The sequence below is a fragment of the Chiloscyllium plagiosum genome, chromosome 5 (genome assembly GCF_004010195.1).
Source record: "Chiloscyllium plagiosum isolate BGI_BamShark_2017 chromosome 5, ASM401019v2, whole genome shotgun sequence".
In the NCBI taxonomy this organism is placed as follows: domain Eukaryota; kingdom Metazoa; phylum Chordata; class Chondrichthyes; order Orectolobiformes; family Hemiscylliidae; genus Chiloscyllium; species Chiloscyllium plagiosum.
The window spans coordinates 63,512,751-63,532,197 of record NC_057714.1 but is presented as its reverse complement, the minus strand read 5'-3'; the positions used below and the strand labels follow the sequence as shown (position 1 = coordinate 63,532,197).

Sequence of the window (19,447 nt, the reverse complement as noted above, 5' to 3'; positions counted from 1 at the left end):
ATAGAGGTTTCAGTGCAGGTTGTAGAATATGAAATGGCCTACCATTGAGATGGAATGAAATAAAATGCCTTACTTTTTCAGCTTTGTGATTATAGAGCATCAAGGAAGAGTTATGTATTTGCAGTAATACTTAGCTGGGTATGTGCTATTCTGAATCCCCTCTTCATTTGGTTTCTGTTGATTTCAATGAAACTCACCTGAAAAGGTGGTCTTCCTCCTCTGTAGCACTGATAGTTTGTATTGTTCCCTCCCTTAAAACTGAGACCTGCTGACTATCACCCAGAAACATATCGTTTCCTCTCATATGAGTTTAATAGTTAATCACTGTTTTGGTTTGGAAAACCACGCCGAAGAATGCAAATAAAACATTCGGTCCAACTGGAAAGTAACAAATGTCGCTGCTCTATTCAAGAAGGGAGGAAGACAGGAGGCTTTAGGCCAGTTCACTTTACGTCTATCATGGGGAAGGCATTGGAATCAATTATGAAGATATTGTAACTGCAAACTTGAGGAAAGGTATGGCATTTGGGAAGGATCAGCATGGTTTCATGAAGGGGAAATTGTATTTATTGAACTTTTTTGAAGGAATAATGTGTTTTGGTAAAGGTAAGTTGGTAGATGTACTGTAAAACTGTAGTGTACCTGGATTTCAAGATGAGTGGCAGATAATTATAAAAATGTTAATCAGGACCAAGAAACTTTATGAGGGATCTAGCTCCAAATATAAAAACATAAATTGTTTCCACAGGTAAAGTGAGTTTTGGTCTTCCAGAGTGAAAATGGGAACTTAATAAGTAATAACGCAATGGCAGGTAAAATGAGAAAATATCTTCTGTTTTTACTGTGGAGGATGCAGAAAAAAATCCGGTATAATGTGTAAATCAGGATATTGAAGGGAGAGAGGATGTAGCTAACTTTTACAATTATCAGGGAGGTGGTACTGAGTAAAGTGATGGAACTATGGCTGAAAAGTCTCTGGGTCCAGATAGAATTCTTCACAGTACCTTAAATGATGTGACTTATGAAGTAGAAGTCTTGGTGTTATTTTTCCAAAGCTTCCTAAATTCAGGAAAAGCAGCAAGTATAACCCTTGTATTCAAGAAGGGAGGGAGGCAGAAATCAGGAAACTCTAAGCCAATTAGCTTGATATCTGTCATGGTAATGTGGTAGAATGCATCATTAAAGAGATGATAGCTGTGCACTTAGAAAACCTTAAGGTAGTCAGGAAAAATCAGTATTGTTTTGTAAAGCGGAAATCACATTTAACCAATTTATTAGATTTCTTCAAAGGAGTAACATGTGCTATAACAAAGAGAAGTTGTACTGTACTTCAATTTCCAGAAGGCATTTAAGGTGTGAAAATGAAAGCTTGTGGTATAGGTGGTAACATAATAGCATGGGTAGAATATTGGCTTACTGACAGAAAATATATAAATGAGTCTTAGTCTGAATAGTCCCATGTCATGTGACACCACCCCGCCCCCACCCAACAGGGGTCTGTGTTATGACCTTAACCTTTTATTCTTCACATCGATAACCTAGATGAGATGAGGGGAGCAAGTTTATGGTGGTTAGGTTTGCAGAGGATACAAAGAAAGGTGGAAAGAAATGTTGTGACAAGACAGGAGGAGTTTGCAGAAGGATGTAGGTAGGTTGAATAAGTGAAAAGGAAGCAAAAATCTGGCAGATGGAGTGTAATGTGTAAAAATGTGAAGTTGTGCACTTGGCAGGGAAAATGAAAAAGCAGAATATTTTTGAATAGAGAACGACTGTGGAAATAAGAGGTGCAGATGGAATTAGTTGTTCTTGTGCACAAGTCTAATGTGATTAATACCCTTTTATGAAAGGAATTGAGCATAAAAGTAAGGATGTTATCCTTTAATTATATAGGCCATCGATGACAAAATATCTCAAATACTATGGAAGGATTTGAATGCATTGGAGATGATTCAGAGAAGGCTTCCTTGATTAATACCTAGAATGAGTGGGTTGCATAATATGGATAGGTTGGTCAGACCAGGCTTGTTTCCACTGGAGTTTAAAAGAGTAAGAGGTAATTTGATTGAAGTGTACAAAATGTTTGAATGGTCTTGACAACATAATTTAGACAGGATGTTTTCTCTAGTGGGTGATTTTAGAACTAGGGGGTACTGTTTTAAAATTAGGTGTCACTCTCTTAGGAACGATGAGAACTTTTTGAGGGTTGTCAGACTTGGAACTCAGGAGCAGTGGAAGTGGGGTGACTGAACATTTTTACAACAGGTGGTTAGATTATTGTTAGGCTTGAGAATGAAGGATTATTTGAGATTATTGGGAATGTGGAATTCAGAACACAAACAGATCATCCGTGATCTTATTTCATGGTGGAGAAGGTTTGAGGGGCTGAATGGATTACGTCTGCTCCTAATTCATATGTTTGTATGTAAATTGTCAGCCTACTATACAGTTAAATTGAAATTGTTATCTTTGATCACATTGTTTGATTAAATAAAATTCTAGTAGTAAGCATGCTCCTTTGGTCTAGAAAGGCTGTAAACCTTACTATTATATATAATTCCTCATCTTTAAGTGTTTCAGTGCTTGATCCTTTAAATGCTTGACATGTGAAGGAGAGTTATAGCAGTAGTGTGAAATCTGTTGATTTGCCTGCAGCAGTGAGAAATTCAATTAGAAAATTGTATGAGGCACGTTTGCCTACACTTCTAGATTTTATAGGGTAGCAAAACAATTATTTTTGCTCTGTGAAGAAGTTGGCATGAGGATTTACTGTGTTCATGCAGCGCAAGCTCTTGAAAATCAGTCAACCACAATAACTTATTCCTTTTAAAAATGAAAGTTTCCCAAAAATGCCAGTAGGATGGTCTTTCTAAGATTCAATTAATAAAACGTATTTAACCCTCCCAGGGAAATCACAAAAATATGTAATGAGAATACAGATTACATCCTGTGAAAGGGTTGGCATGACCTTCAATTATCAATGCTGGAAATCTTAAATAAAAACAGAAAATGCAGAAAATAATCTGTAGTTTGGGTACAGCTTTGGAGAAAAACAGTTAATACTTAAGATCACATGAAGGTTCTACTGAATATTTTCATCATTTTGTTTTTATTTCATATATGTCTTTATGCTAAGTAAAATAACTTGAGTGTGACATTTATTTTATCCAACAACTTCAAGAAATTTTATCGTAATCTGTTTTCAGTTATTATACCATCTATGAAATAAAAATCCCATTTCAAAGCCATCACATATTGTATAAGAAGTGATATGCTTGGTTTTTGACCTAACAAGAATGAGAGATTACAAACTAAATTGGAATGTGATAGCAATTATTTTAGAAATTTGGGAACTTTCGAATAAACATAGACCATTCAACCCCTTCAGTATATTCCTTTTCGGCCACGTTGATCATCACATCATCACATTTATCTACTGTGCTCCATTTACATTGCTAACCATATCTCAAAGTTGTCAAGAGGCTATGTTATATTAAACATTACAATGGACCACTTAATTTAGTTTTAGGGCGATGTTAGAGATTTTCACCAGCTTTCTTTTGCTAGCAGAAGTGCTTTCTGGTTGCACTGTTTATTAACAGATGTGGGAGGGCCAACCTTTTTGTTCCAGAAATTTTTAAACCCAAATAGTTAGGTGCATTAATGCGCATCTTTGGGGATCAAAGCAGTAACAATTAAATGATTGAGAATAAAATTTTGGCACTGTTTCAATTTGCACCAGATTGGATGTTGTATCTTTCAGCTGGCCATTTGGCTACTTTCGTTCGCAGTGAGGTAGCTGGCTCTCTAACATGCTGCCTTCTCTCTTCGGCAAGTTGGAAACATGTTGCATCATGACTAACTCTTACATCATGTATTCTGCATAAAGTTCCTACATCCTGGTTCCTTAACACCATTAACAGGGCACCAAGCTGGCCACCAACCCATTTATATTTGAAGATTATGTTGCATGAGTGACACAAGTGCAAGTCAAAGTTGAGACCCCAAAATTAACCAAGTGTCCGTTTCTGAATGCCGAACTGAAAATCAAGTGCCAGGGTCTCTGTCACTGGCCTATAGTGTTCTTTTATTATTTTAAAGATCTTAGGTCATGTCTAAACTTTCTCAACCCAAGTTGAGAAGACAGTTCAGTTTGTGTTTCTCCCTGCTGTTCAGTGATGATAGGAAAATACCTCTGAGCTATATTAGACGTGTCCATGATGCTGTCTGGTCAGCTATTTTCTGCCTTAACTTGTTGGATAAACAAATGTAATGTAATGTTATGGAGATGAATGATGTCTGTGGAAATGCACTTCAGTTAGAGGTAATACTGTCAGAAATGTAGAGAGAAAATAAATGATCAATTCTGACTTTTAAGGTCAATTTGTATTTCGATAAATTCTGAAATATTTATCAACACTTGGCAGATCTGGAAGTTAATTTTGATTTTCTTTCTAAATTTTTTCTTCCTATTTTCAATTTTGATAATGGTGAAATATTAATTTTGTGTACTTATGTTTTCCATAGGTGAGAATAATGAAAACCAGGATATAAAAATACTTTCAGAATTGGACAGTGGAAAATACAGCTCTTACAGGTATATTTACTGCCTGCAGAAAATCGATAACTATGCAAGTTATAACTTGATGAAACAAAACTGAAATCAGATAGTCAAATGAAATCAAATTCACTTAGAATGTTGTTTCTTTGGTTTATTCTGAAGTGATGCTGTACGCATTTGTATTCAAATAATCTTCCAGTTTCACATCTTGCTGGGATCATTTAGGATTGGAAGCAGGGTGACAAGTGAATTTAGTTTGTTATAAATTTAAAGTAAAAATGTTCAGATATCTTTTTAAATGGAGAATGCAAAATGCGGTAGCAAACTAGGCAAGACCCACATTGTCTTGTATTATCTTATGTTTGTATATTGAGCATCAATGAAGAACAACTAATTTTAAAGTAAACTAGAAAAGAGTAACAGAGGCACTATTATCCATATGTAATAATTTATTAGAAAAATATGTAGTGCTAGATAACTAGTGAGTATTTTGTTATACCTATATTTCAAAAGGGAAATTATAAAATGCGCAAGGAGAAAACAGACCAAACAGTTTAACATTGACAGAAAGAAAAGTAATAGAATCCCTACTAATTAGAAATAGAAAAATATGTAGATGTGATTTATCTAGATTTCCAAAAGACCTTTTGATAAGGAACTAAGTAACAAATTAACGTTTACGGTCAGAGTATTCAGAGTTGAGACATATGACAAAATGGCTAGCTAGCTGGCTGCAAGGCAGATTATGAAGATTAACGGTGAAAAGTAACTATTCAGAGTTGTGGGTGGTGTGAAATGCGGTTCCAGAAGAATCGGAGCTTTGATTACCTTTGTTCAGTTTTAATTAACAATGTGATTTCAGAACCAAAATCACAATTTCTAAATTTGCAGGCAACACAACATTAAATGGGATAGTTAATAATGAGTAGGGCAGTAGTTTATGAGCAGGTATTAATAAACTTGTAGATTGGGCATTTTAATTGGCAAATTAATTTAAATATATGTTACATTTCAATAAGGAAATTATTACTATTAATAAAATATTACAAATAGAATAAGAATGTTAAGTAAGTAAAAATCTATATGAGATAGAGAGGCAAAGGGATCTGGGAATGCAACACCACAGAATATTAGAAGTCGCAACACTGCTAAACAAGACAATAATGAACCAAGCCTGTCAATCGAGTGAAGTTATCAAATAGGATTACTTGCATGCCAAACAGTGTAAGCAGCAAATGATAGACAAAGCTCAGCAATCCAACAACCAACACATCAGATCTAAGCATTGTAGACCTGCCACATCCAGTCATGAATGAATGAATATTAAACAAATCGCTGGAGGAAGAGGTTCCATAAATATCCCTGACTGCAATGATGGAAGAGCCCAGCACATTAATGCAAAAGATAAGACTGAAGCATTGATAGCAATCTCAGATCCCAGTCTTCAGCTAATTCACTTCTCTCCATGTGATATCAAGAAATGATTGGAGGCACTAGAAAGTGCAAAGGCAGTGGGGCCTCTCAATATCTCAGCAATAGATTTGTGCTCCAGAATTTGCAGCTCCCCTAACCAAGCTCTTCCTGTATATTTACAACTCTGGCATTTACCTGACAATGTGGAAAATTGCCCACGTATGTCCTGTACACAAAAAGCGGGACAAAGTCAACCCAGCCAATTACCATCCCATCAGTCTACTCTCGGACATTAGTAACGTGATGGGATGTGTCATCAACAGTGCTATTTAGCAGCATCTGCTCAGCAATAACCTCCTCAATGACATACAGTTTCTGTTCTGACAGGGCCATTCAGCTCCTAACCTCATTACAGCCTTGGTTCAACCAAGCAACAAAAGAGCTGAACTCCAGAGGTGAGATGAGAGTGACAGCTCTTGAAATCAAGACTGCATTTGAACAAGTGTGGCATCAAAGAATATTGGGGGCGAACTCTCCATTGGTGGAAGTCATACCTGGCAAATAGAAAGATGGTTGTAGTTGTTTGAAATCAATCATCTCAACTCCAGGATAGCTCTTCAGGTGTTCCTCAGGGTACTGCTTTAGGCCCAATGATCTACAGTTGCTTTGTCAGTGACCTTCGCTCCATCATAAGTCCAGGTGTGGGGATGTGCCCCAATGATTATGTATTGGTCAGCATCATTTGTGACGACTCTCATAATGGAGAAGTCCATATTATTTCCAGCATTTGCTAATGACATTTTAACTCTTTTACACTCAAATTTCTTCAGAGTTTATGCTTTTCTCTGTCCCCTGTTAGGAAGGACTTTATCAAGTGTCTTCTGGATGTCCATATATAGAGTCATAGAGATGTACCGCATGGAAATAGGCCCTTCGGTCCAACACATCCATGCCAGCCAGATTTCCCAACTCAATCTAGTCCCACCTGCCAGCACCCAGCCCATATACCCATCCAAATATCTTTTAAATGTTGCAATTGTTCTGGCCTTCACCACCTCCTTTGGCAGCTCATTCCATACACGTACCACCCTCTGCGTGAAATGTTGCCCCTTAGGTCTCTTTTATATCTTTCCCCTCTCACCCTAAACCTATGCTCGCTAGTTCTGGACTACCCACACCCCAGGGAAAAGACTTTGTCTATTTATCCTATCCATGCCCCTTACAATTTTGTACGCCTCTATGAGGTCACCCCTCAGCCTCTGACGCTCCAGGGAAAACAGTCCCCGTCTGTTCAGCATCTCCCTATCGCTCAAATCCTCCAACCTTGGCAACATCCTTGTAAATCTTTTCTGAACCCTTTCAAGTTTCACAACATCTTTCCAATAGGAAAGAGAAAGGTGGTAAGGACAAGCCAGGGAACTATAGATCAGTGAGCCTGACAAGCAGTGAGCAAGTTGGTGGAGGAAACCCTGAGTGACATGATGTACATGTATTTGGAAAAGCAAGGACTGATTAGGGATAGTCATCATGGCTTTGTGCGTGGGAAATCATGTCTCACAAACTTGATTGAGTTTTTTGAAGAAGTAACAAAGAAGATTGATGAGGGCAGAGTGGTAGATGTGATCTATATGAACTTAAATAAGGCATTCGACAAGATTCCCCGTGGGAGACTGATTAGCAAGATTAGATCTCATGGAATATAGGGAGAGCTAGCCATTTGGATACAGAACTGGCTCAAAGGTAGAAGACAGAGGATGGAGGAGGAGGGTTGTTTTTCAGACTTGGAGGCCTGTGACCATTGGAGTGCCACAAGGATCGGTGCTGGGTCCACTACTTTTCGTCATTTATATAAATGATTTGGATGTGACCATAAGAGGTAAAGTTAGTAAGTTTGCAGATGACACCAAAATTGGAGGGGTAGAGGACAGCAAAGAAGGTTACCTCAGATCACAACAGGATCTTGACTAGATGGGCCAATGGGCTGAGATGTGGCAGAAGGAGTTTAATTCAGATAAATGCGAGGTGCTGCACTTTATGAAAGCAAATCTTAGCAGGACTTATACACTTAATGGTAAGGTCCAAGGGAATGTTGCTGAACAAAGAGACCTTGGAGTGCAGGTTCATAGCTCCATGAAAGTGGAATCGCAGGTAGATAGGATAGTGAAGCAGGCATTTGGTATGCTTTTCTTTATTGGTCAGAGTATTGAGTACAGGAGTTGCGAGATCATGTTGCGGCTGTACAGAACATTATATAAAGAACTTGTATAGATTCTGCACTGTCTACTATCATGGAATTTCTTGCAAATCTCACCATCAGCGTTATTTGGCATGATCTCCTTTTTACAAACATGTGCTAGAACATATGCAGAAGGGCATGGAGTCCTTGCAGGAAGTAGAGTGTGAGGAAATGTAGTCAAGATAACTGTGGGGGTTGATGGGTTAGTAATGGATATTGGTGAATGCGCCAAAATTTCCATCCTAGGCCTGCAATAGTGCTTCAGTGAAGCTCAGTGCAAAGTGGAGGAACATTGCTTCATTTTCCATTTAGGCACTGTGCAGCTTCAGGGTTCAACATTGAGTTCAACAGCTTCAAAGCATGAACATTTTGCCCATTACTCCTCAGCAATAAATTTCCTCGTGCCTTCTCCCACTTACTTCCTTTTCTGATGATAATTCTCAATTGAACCTGTCTCCTTCACACCCTCAAGCAGTGTGTTCTTAATCCTAAACATCCACACTGTAGGGAATCTAATCTAATCTACTTGCTGTGTGAAAAGTTTTCCTCATATAATTGCTTTTGGTCCCATTTGCCTTCAATCTTTGCCACCTTGTTCTTGATGAATCCATCAATGAGAACAACTCCCTCCTATGTACTCTGTCCCACCCCTCATGATTTTGAGTATCTCTATCTTGCCACCTCTGAACATTCTCTTCTCTAAGGAAAACAGTCTCAACTTCTGTCATCATGTAACTAACATGTCTGTCCATGAGACTGTTCTCATGAACTCTGCACTCACTCGAATGTCTTCACGTCTTTCTAAAACTGTGGCCCCTGCACTGGACACAGTATGCCATTTGAGGCTGAACGAATTTTTTAAAATATATGTTTACCTTAATTTCCCTCACTTTTTTGTGTCACCTTTCTTTGAATACTTTCTCCTGATTTTGTGTCATTTTACCCATTGACAGATTTGCACAGTTTGCTTTGTCCAAACTCTCTCTCTCTCTGCATTTTAATAAAAGTAAAATACTGCAGATTTGGAAATCTGAAGTGAAAACATGATTTGCTGGACACACTTGGCATTGTCTCCCAGCATCTGTGGAAAGTGTTAACACTTCAGTCAAATAGAATTTTAGTCACTGTTTCACATTTTTTTGGGTTATTTGGAAAATTGTTAGAGTGAGGCATCAGCATTGAACTAAATTTGGCCCATAACTCATCATTAGATCAAATATGGTCCATCCTATGTTGGATCAAGTTATTTACGTGTTGTTGTAGAAAGCTATCCTGGACGCACTCAAGAAATTCACTTTATTTGTAATGTCATGTTGTTAATAAAAATATATTGATAAAAATATATTAATTTTGGTGTTATTTAGAAGTGGATGAGAGGAGGACCTAGAGACAGTTGCCCACACCTAAAAGAGCTAGAGAGAGGAGCACGTTGTACATCTGAAAGAACACAAGCAGGAGTGGGGACAAAAACTTCATAAAGAGAAAAGCTTGAGAAGGGCAGTAGCAGTGGGAGACAAAAATAGATGGTAATCTCCAGATTACTATCTGAGTCGTATGCAAATTGATATCGTGAAATTAGGGTGGAGAGATAGGTGGTGAGTAATGTTTTGGTGCAGTAGATCATAATATGAATCAAGCTGGGAAAATAGGCTGGTTAGCACTGCTGTCTCACAGCGCCAGGGACCCGGGTTCGACTCCAGCCTCAGGCAACTGTCTGTGTGTGGAGTTTGCACATTCTCCCCATGTCTACATGGGTCTCCTCTGGGTGCTTCGGTTTTCTCCCACAATCTAAAGATGTGCAGATTAGGTGAATTGGCCATGCTAATTTGACCACAGTGTACCGGGATGTGTAGGATAAAATGTAGAGCAATTAAATGTAGAGTAGTAAGGTAGGGAAATGGGTCTGGGTGGGTTACTCTTCAGAGGGTCGGTGTGGACTTGTTGGGATTAAATACTCTGTGAAAGCAAGTGAATGATGCGTGGCAGATATTTAAGCAAATAGTTCATAATACCTCAGAATTAAGGACTTACTGAGAAGGATGAAACACTTAGGGTTAACAAAGGCAATCAAGGAGAGTAGCAAATCAAAACCTAAGGCATACACTGCAGCAAAAATGAATGGTCGGTCAGAAGTTTGGGAATTCATTATGAGCTATCAGTGGATGATTCAAAAGCTAATAAAGCAGAAGAAAATGAATTATGAAAGTAAATTGACAAAGAAACAACAAGTAGTGAGAGCATTTAGGGATATTCAAAAAGAGAGATTAACTAATGTAAATGTCGGGCTCTCGGAGGATGCAACTGGGAATTAAAAATGAAGAACAGGGAAATGTAATAATTTAAACCAATATTTTGCACCAACAAGGTGCGAGCAGGAAGATCGATCTTGTACAAGTCTGTATGAAATATTTGACAAACTAATAGGACTGAAGGCAGGCAAGTCACCATGACCTGATGGCATGCATCCACAAGTTTTAAAGGAGGTAGCTGCAATGATCGTGGAGGCATTGGTCAGAATATTCAGAATTTGCTGGATTCCAGGAGGGTTCCAGCAGATTGGAAAACTGCTTGTGTGATGTCCTGTTGAAGAAGGGAGAGAGGCAAAAGTAGGAAACTATGGGCAGTCAACCTAACATCTGTCATTGCTAAAATGCTGGAGTCCATTATTAAGCAAGAAATAAAGGGAATTTTGAAAAGCTTAACACAATCAAACAGAGTCAACGTGATTTTGTGAAAAGAAAATCATATTTGACAGATTTTCACGAGTTTCTCGAGTGTATAACAAGGAGAGTTGATAGATGATGTAACATATTTGAATTTCCAGAAGGCATTCAATAAAGTGCCACATACTAGATCACAAAATTCAGTATTGGGCATAACGTATTTAACATGGATTGAAGATTGGTTAACAGACAGAAGACACAGTAGAGATTTTTCAGTTGGGAAGACATAATTAGTGGAGGATCCACAAAGATCAGTCTAAGGTCTCATGACTTGGAGGAGAGGGCAGATTGTAATGTATTTGAGTTGCTGATAATACAAAACTAGGTGGGAGGGGATGGTGTGATAGAGTTTAATGTAGGAATGTATTTGGTTGGAAGAATCAGAAGAGATCCTTATTTAAGTTGGAGGAAAGTGCAGCACAGAGAAATCTGGATGTTCTTGTGCATGAAACACAAAAGGTTAGCATGCAGATGCAGCAAATGAAGAAGTCAAATGGAATTTGGGCCTTTATTGCTAGAGGTTTTACATTTAAAGATAGCGAAGCTTTGTTACAACTGTACAGGGTGTTGGTGAGGCTGTACCTGAAGTACCACAGTACAGTTTTGATTTATCTATTTATGAAAGAATATCTAAAGAGATTCACTAGTGCTATTTCCAAGGATGAAGGGGTTGACTACAAAGAACAAGTAAATGTATTATGCCTTTATTAATTAGACTTTAGAAGAATGAGGGGTGATCTTATTGAAACATGCAAAACTCCAAGTGCCCTTGAAGATCTTCCCACCAATTTGGGGAATTTCAAACCAGGGGACATAATTGCAGATTAAGGGGATGCTCATTTAAAACTAGATGCAAACAATTTCCTTCTCCCAGAGAGTACGAATTTCTTGAATTCTCTAGCCCACAGTGTTGTGGAGGCTAGATCGCTGTAAGTGGTTAAAGAGGAAGTAGAAAGATGTTTGAATTTAAAAAAAATTGTGTAGTTGAGGGATATGATGAGTTGGCATGAAAGAGACCTGGACACATTAACCGTGATGTTACTGAATGGCAGGCAAGCTTGAGGAGCTGAATAGCCTGCATCTTTTATTTCTTACATATTTATGTTTATTTAATTTCAGAAATGTATAACTTGTCATCATGGAAAACCAGTTCTTGTAGTTTATGAAAAGAAATGTTAGAATTATTCCCATGGTGTTGAGAAATGTTGAGTCACTTTTGAATTAAGTGAGCAATCTGCAAATAGGTGCACTAATTTACATGAGACCTGCTACCCAGACAGGTCAAATAGGTGAGCTGATCCAGAAATTTGTACGATTAAATGAATCCTGGGTATGGGGTGCAAGCATAAAATATCATGATAAAGACAATACAGAATCTTTAAACTTGTTTTCTTTCAGACAGCAACTGAAAGCTGAGGTTTCCCATCATTTGCCTTAAAAGAAATATATTGTGACACGACCAGCACATGCAGTTTTCTATTTTTATCAAAAACCCCTTTATAGATGCTATTATGCACAGTAGATATCTAACTATGTTAACAGTCAGTAGATTTTAAGAATTGAGTGTGATTGGACATTGCACTATTCCTGCAAGTGACGTTTGTTTTAAATAAGTCTGGCATATATATCATTTACGCAGTGATGTTAACCAAATTACATGGTAATCAATCTTCCCTTGGTCTATTTTGACAAGGTGGAGCAGTGAAGGAGGGATGAAATACTAGCTTTAAAATAAAATGATTAATTTACAGTATTATGTATTACGATATCTTGAATTATAAACTATCAAGCATAATGCCCCAGGGGAAACAGACCCTTAGAGAATTTTTAATGTTAGAATTCACATAAATTGTCAACATTGCTCTTTCCGTAAGATTAGTTACTGATAGAAGATCTTGTTAAAGTGTGGAATTCTTTAAAAAAATCTATATTTAGACATGGGAATTAAGTATCATTATGTTCTCCAGCAGTATTTCAAGAGGTAACCAAGCAAGATTTACCAAAAATGTTGAGTAATAATCCAAGTGTACAAATGAAATACTGGTGAACAAGATTTGTGGGATCCTGTGAGAAGTTTATCATTTTTACTACAAATTTCTGGTAATCTTATTGTTCTTAGGTGCTTTTAACATTTATGTTCATTACTGTCTAATCAGTATGAATAGTCATTAAAAAAGTTTTTTTTGTGACCAGCAATCCATCCACACACAAGGAATATAGTTCTTGCCAAAAGCTATGCTTAATCGTGAGAACTCAGTCCCTCAGTACCTTGTACCAAATTGATCCAATGTCCCATTACTTATCAGTAAGTCTACAGTTACAACATTCAGATTTGTTCACTAATTCTGCATTTGCAGGCTTAACAGCACCTCTAAAGAACTTAATTGACACCTCTTTGCAGACAATTCTCTATTTAACCGAAGAGTCCTATAGAAAAACATACGTCAGCTCAATCAACTGTCTGCAGAGAAGTAATGATTATGTTCATCATCAACACAATCCATTGAGTTCCAAATTTATTTTGAAATCCTTGTGTTTAACTACTTGTAATTAAATATACCTTGAAGAGTACAGTTTAGAGTATATTAATTTTTCAAAAAAGTGTCCTTACCATTTGCCTGTCAATAACTGCCAGAGATTGGCCACCTTTATCTTGAAATGCTGACAACCCTCATTACACCTTTAAAACCAAGTGGCTGTAACCAGAGACTAATCACTCTTATTGTAGCAGTTCAATGTTATTTTAATTGCACAAGATGTCCAACAAGGAGCTTGTCAACATCAGGATCAAATAAGGCTAATATTCCAACCAAGTGTTAAAAGGCAAGAGAAGATTCTCCCTGTGAGTGATGAAAGCCTATTTACATGTGCTAGCATCTCGCATTATTACTTAAAGCTAGACAGCATCAATTCCCAACAGGAAATTCAGAGTGGTAACATGGTGACTCCAGCTTGCCCCTTACTCCATCTACTGTGCACCTTCTGTTGATCTACAAATTGAAACTGTTGAACCGTTACAAATGGTTTATTTAACATGTTAAAAGGTCAAAATACAAGTGCTCTTAAGCTTATACAGTATACTACCTGTCAAGACCTGAAGCAATCATTCTCAGCTGTGGAGGAATTGCTGTCTTCTCTGAGACCCGAGGCAGGGTAGTCTTTCTCATGAGTGTTGGTCGTGTACTGGCCACCAGGGTTTAAATACTGTTTCCAGAACTCATTTTCCTTTGTCCTAATCAATGATAGTGACACTGCACCACCGATCTTAATCTGCTGCTGTGAGCAACTTAGTCTCACTGTGTAGATCCATGCTCACTACTGCCACAGGACTTTTGCTTTCTTTTGTTTCATAGAATGCTTACTTTCTTTTTTCGAGTTCCACTATCCCGTGACTACAGCTGTCCTTTGTTGCTGAGCACTCAAGAATGGCTTAACAATATTCAAATTTATAGTTCAGTCCTTATGTGCACACTCTTGAACTCCAACTCTGGAAAGGGGCTTATGGGACAGAATGTGACACATAAACCTTGCATGCTATGCTCTATTCAACTGGAACAGGCAAAGAAGGGATTTGGTGGAGATTGAAGAGCTGAGAGCCGAGAAGAACTCTTCAAGGAAGAAGCTGAAGGCATTTAGCAGGTGGAACATTGCTTTCTGTATGATGTGAGTGCAGCAATGTCAAGTTTAACAAGCTAGACAGAATTTAATAGGCACCCAGTTCTGATAGCTGAGATTGGAATGAGATGATCATTCGTTGACTGTAAATTTGAGAGTGCTCAAAAGACAAACGGTCAGTTTCTGTTCCGAGAGGCATGTACACCTTCTGTTTGTTTTTCATTCACTTTTACTGTTGCTAAATAAAAGAAGATGCCTTGAAGTGTTTGAAGGGTGTCTTGTACGTAATGGTTCCACATTGAGCAATGATGAGATGCTGGGTTACACTGGGTATTGGGCAAATAGCAGTGCAGATTTAGTTTGGATTGTAAGGTGAGATGTGGCTTAGGACAGATAGCTGTGTGGCTTGGATCTTAAGCAGGGATGGATATATAAATGTGCACTTGTATGTGCAATGCAATATCAGTGACCTATGTGTCCAGAGAAGAGTTGTTTTGTGGTAACTTTCTCACTACATACACAGTAAAGGACAACTTCAGACTGCCAGTGCTTTACCAGGTGCATGGCTGAGTTCCAAAGAAGGTACTTGCTCCTGGGATTTACCAGGTGTGGTGAGAATTTCCATGCATATTGAGTGAGAGATTATGACAAACTGGGTACCATATAGGCAGGGTGCATTTGTAATGAGGTGAGTTTGGGAAGATAGGTTTTTGTGCACTATCAGCAGTGAGCAATGCTTCATGAAAGTCTCCAAAAATGTCACTCAGCCAATGTCTGTTAAAATTCAGCCCTTGACTTCATTTTTGACATCTGAGAATGGCAAAAAAAATTGTTTGGTTAAGATTTGACAAAGGTACTGCAGCCTAATTTTGTTGAATATGTAAATATGGCTATCTCATATCTTGCTGTCTGAGAGTTGTAAACCACCGCTTTAAATTTTGTGATCATTGTGTCTTGTGTTGCTTTTACTTTGGCTTTTCTTTCATTGTCATCAAAGCTTGCAATTGTAACAGCTACATTATGAATGTACAAGTATTTTCACTTCTTGTGATTTTGCTTTCTGCCTCAAATTACTACAAAATGCAAAGATATTTTTCCCACCACACAAACTAATATTAATTTCAGAGAAAATCCAGCAATTGACAAAAATGATATAAATGAGTCTTTGAAAACTATTGGGTTAATCAACAAATGACAAAGCGCTGAATTTGACCATGGATTGCAAGGATATTGATGTTTGAATATATCTTGTAAATATTTTATTTTCCTCAAAAAAAAACAGCATTGACGTAGATGAAAATATAGCCAGGGTTAAATAAGCTATGAATTCTAAAAGGAAAAATTGCCCTTCAGATTTAGTGTGACTGATTGAACCCAATCCTAATAGGTACATGATAATTTTAAATCTTGATTTGTTTCTTAGAAAGTAAGTATGACAAATAATTAAATAAAAGGAATGGTATAAGGAGACAGAAAGAGGGGAGGTTAAATTTATATAATTTGGTACCTAAAATGTAATAGTGAATGAAGTGGAAGTTTATTGCATATAAAAAGTTATATCCACTTCGTCATTGTGTTTTAAAACATTATGGCTTTGTTGAACAACATTTCCAAATAAGACAATAACTGACTGGGACCAACATTCTATGTTCTGTAACCAACCAGACCTAAAGCAATAACAGGTGAAGAAGGTTACACATCTGGTTTCATTTATTTTTCAACAATAAAGTTCCACCTTAAAATTATAACTTATTTTTCACTATGAGTTTAAAGCTATTGCAAATATTGAATTTGATGCAGATTTACATTTTAACAAATTACAGGATGGAAACAGGTCATTCAGTCCAGCTTACGTGGTCTATGTTTATGGTCCACCTAAGCCTGTTTTCACTTTACTTACCTTTTTCACACTTTGTCCTTGAGTCTTGCTTGTCCCTTATTACTTATTTATGCATCATTCCTCCTTTGAGTACCGTATATCATTGTTATGTGTTTTAGCTAATTCACGTTGGCAGCAAGTTCCATGTTCCCATCATTCTGTGTGTAAAGAAGTCACTCCTAAATTCTTTAATTTATAGTGAATATTGCTGAAAAGAGAGATGTGTTTCTGAAGCTTCTCAGCTTGCTCTCATCTGGACAAATGCAAAAATAGCAAATAGTTTCAACAATTTATACTGCAGAAGAAGAAGGTCTTGAGTGGTTAATGAATTGACTCTGATAGGCTAAAATATTGCCATTGAGAAAACAATGGTCTCCAATACTTTTAATGCATAAATTTTGGTTGCTTGCCAAATGTAATTACTGCAGAATGCAAATAAAAGTAGTAGATAATCAGCATTCCCTCTTTCTTTTACAAATAACATTGTTTTGACTTTAACATTCTGATCTTTCTTTTCAAATCCTGCCAGGACTTTGTCTCTTTCTCTCTTTCATATCCTCTAATCCTTACAATGTTTTAAGTTTTCTGTATTCCTCCATTCTCTTTGTATCCACATGATATCTTCGTTTCTCCACCATCGGTGGTCATTCCCTAAACCCCCCTTTCCTCAAAAATCTACCTTAGTCAATCATCATGTGGTACAGAGGAAAATTTTGTTGATTTTACTTCTATAAATTGCGGGGACATTTTATAAACATTGATGTCATGACACAAATATAAGTTGTTGATTGATTCAACCCATCAATGCAAGAATTCACAAGACTTATGTTAGCAATTGGTGATTCTATCATCTCGTTATTGCTGAAATAAAACTGCTGAAATAAAAAACATGATGTTGACATTCTCAGGCCAGGCAGCATCTGTTTGGAGAGAAAGTTAGCATTTCAGATTGATCTCTCAGCAGAATGAGAGCAAGTTTGCAATGTGATAGGCTTAAAGGAAGTACAATGACATGGAAGTAGAGAAACATAAAGAACAAAGGAAAGGTATGTCACAAGATGAAAAAGAGGAGACATTAAATGACAAAAGGGATACTTGTGCAAGAAAACTGAGTGATATTGGAACACTTTTAAATTTTTTTTTTCCAGAAGATCGAAGTGGTTGTATTGAAATCATGATTGCTGTCTGAAATATGGTAGTGGCCATTTGAAAATGTTCAGTCTGGAAAATGCTGTAAAGCATCTAATTGAAAGATGAGGTGGTGTTCCTCATTCAGCTTCATTAGAACACTGTAGGGAAGCCAAAGACAGCTGTCAGAGTGGGACTCTGTGATCTAAAGTGACAGCTTGAATGGAAGCTCAGGCTCAGGGAATGGATGTGTTCCACCATGTAGTCACCCAATTTGCACCATTCTGTCCAGAATTGAAGAAACCTATAACAAGCATTTTTAAAGTTAATCCACCTCGTCTGCACATCCCTAGTCATGGACAATTTAGCATGGCTAGTCTGTACATATTGAAGTGTGGGAGTAAACCAGAGCATTCGGCGGAAACCCATGCAGATGCGGGCGAATGTACAATAAATGGTCATCCAAGGCTGGAATCAAACCTGGATCCTTGGCACGGTGAGGCAGTAGTGTTAGCCACTGTGCCACATCTTTAAACTTGACCCCTTTTACTTTATACCTATGTTACTTAGTAATTGACATTTCTACCCTGGGAAAAAGGCTCTATCCATTCTATCCATGCCTCTATAATTTTGCAAACTTCTATCTGGTCCTTCATCCTTTGTTCACATTTGTCCGATCTCTCCTCATAATTAATATTCTCCAAATTAGGCAGTGTCCTGGTAAACATTTTCTGTACCCACTCCAAAGCCTCTCCATCCTTATGATAGTGTCTTGACTAGAACTAGACACAATATTCCAAATACGACCTAACCAAAGTTCTGCAACATGACTTGATAATTTTCATGCTCCATGCCTGAAACCAATGAAGGCAAGCGTGCCTTATGCTGCCTTGACCACCTTATCCACTGTATTGCCACTTTCAGGAGACAGTGTACTGTATGCCTGGATCCTGCTGCATGTTAATGCTTCTAAGGGTTCTGTCATATAAGATCATAAGACATAGGAATGGAAGTAAGGCCATTCGGCCCATCAAGTCCACTCCGCCATTTAATCATGGCTGATGGGCATTTCAACTCCACTTACCAGCATTCTCCCCGTAGCCCTTAATTCCTTGTGACATCAAGAATTTATCAATCTCTGCCTTGAAGCCATTTAGCGTCCTGGTCTCCACTGCACTCCAAGGCAATGAATTCCACAGGCCCACCACTCTCTGGCTAAAGAAATGTCTCCACATTTCTGTTCTGAATTTACCCCCTCTAATTCTAAGGCTGTGCCCAAGGGTCCTAGTCTCCTCGTCTAACGGAAACGATTTCTTAGCGTCCACCCTTTCCAAGCCATGTATTATCTTGTAAGTTTCTATTAGATCTCCCCTTAACCTTCTAAACTCCAATGAATACAATCCCAGGATCCTCAGCCGTTCCTCGTATGTTAGACCTGCCATTCCAGGGATCATCCATGTGAATCTCCGCTGGACAAGCTCCAGTGCCAGTATGTCCTTCCTGAGGTGTGGGGACCAAAACTGAACACAGTACTCCAAATGGGGACTAACCAGAGCTTTATAAAGGGTCAGTAGCATATCGCTGCTTTTATATTCCAACCCTCTTCAGATAAATGACAACATTGAATTCGCTTTCTTAATCACAGATTCAACCTGCATGTTTACCTTTAGAGAATCCTCGACTAATACTCCCAGATCCCTTTGTACTTTGGCTTTATGAATTTTCTCACCGTTTAGAAAGTAGTCCATGCTTGTATTCTTTTTTTCAAAGTGCAAAACCTCGCATTTTCTCACATTGAATTTCATCAGCCATTTCCTGGACCACTGTCCCAAACTGTCTAGATCCTTCTGCAGCCTCCCCACTTCCTCAGTACTACCTGCCTGTCCACCTAACTT

The 19,447-nt window shown here is 37.9% G+C and overlaps 1 protein-coding gene across 18 annotated transcripts in view; it reads left to right on the top strand.

Moving 5' to 3' along the window:
• The window catches only part of tbc1d5 (TBC1 domain family, member 5), a 519,702-nt gene that overhangs the window by 258,499 nt on the left and 241,756 nt on the right, over nucleotides 1–19,447 (top strand). For 17 of the 18 annotated variants that reach the window (XM_043690204.1, XM_043690195.1, XM_043690203.1 and 14 more), the window contains one exon: nucleotides 4,525–4,594. The exons of the other annotated variant lie outside the window; for it this stretch is intronic. In XM_043690204.1, coding sequence (XP_043546139.1) covers nucleotides 4,525–4,594 — 70 coding nt within the window. The remainder of the gene's footprint in view (nucleotides 1–4,524; nucleotides 4,595–19,447) is intronic. 18 annotated transcript variants of the gene reach the window in all.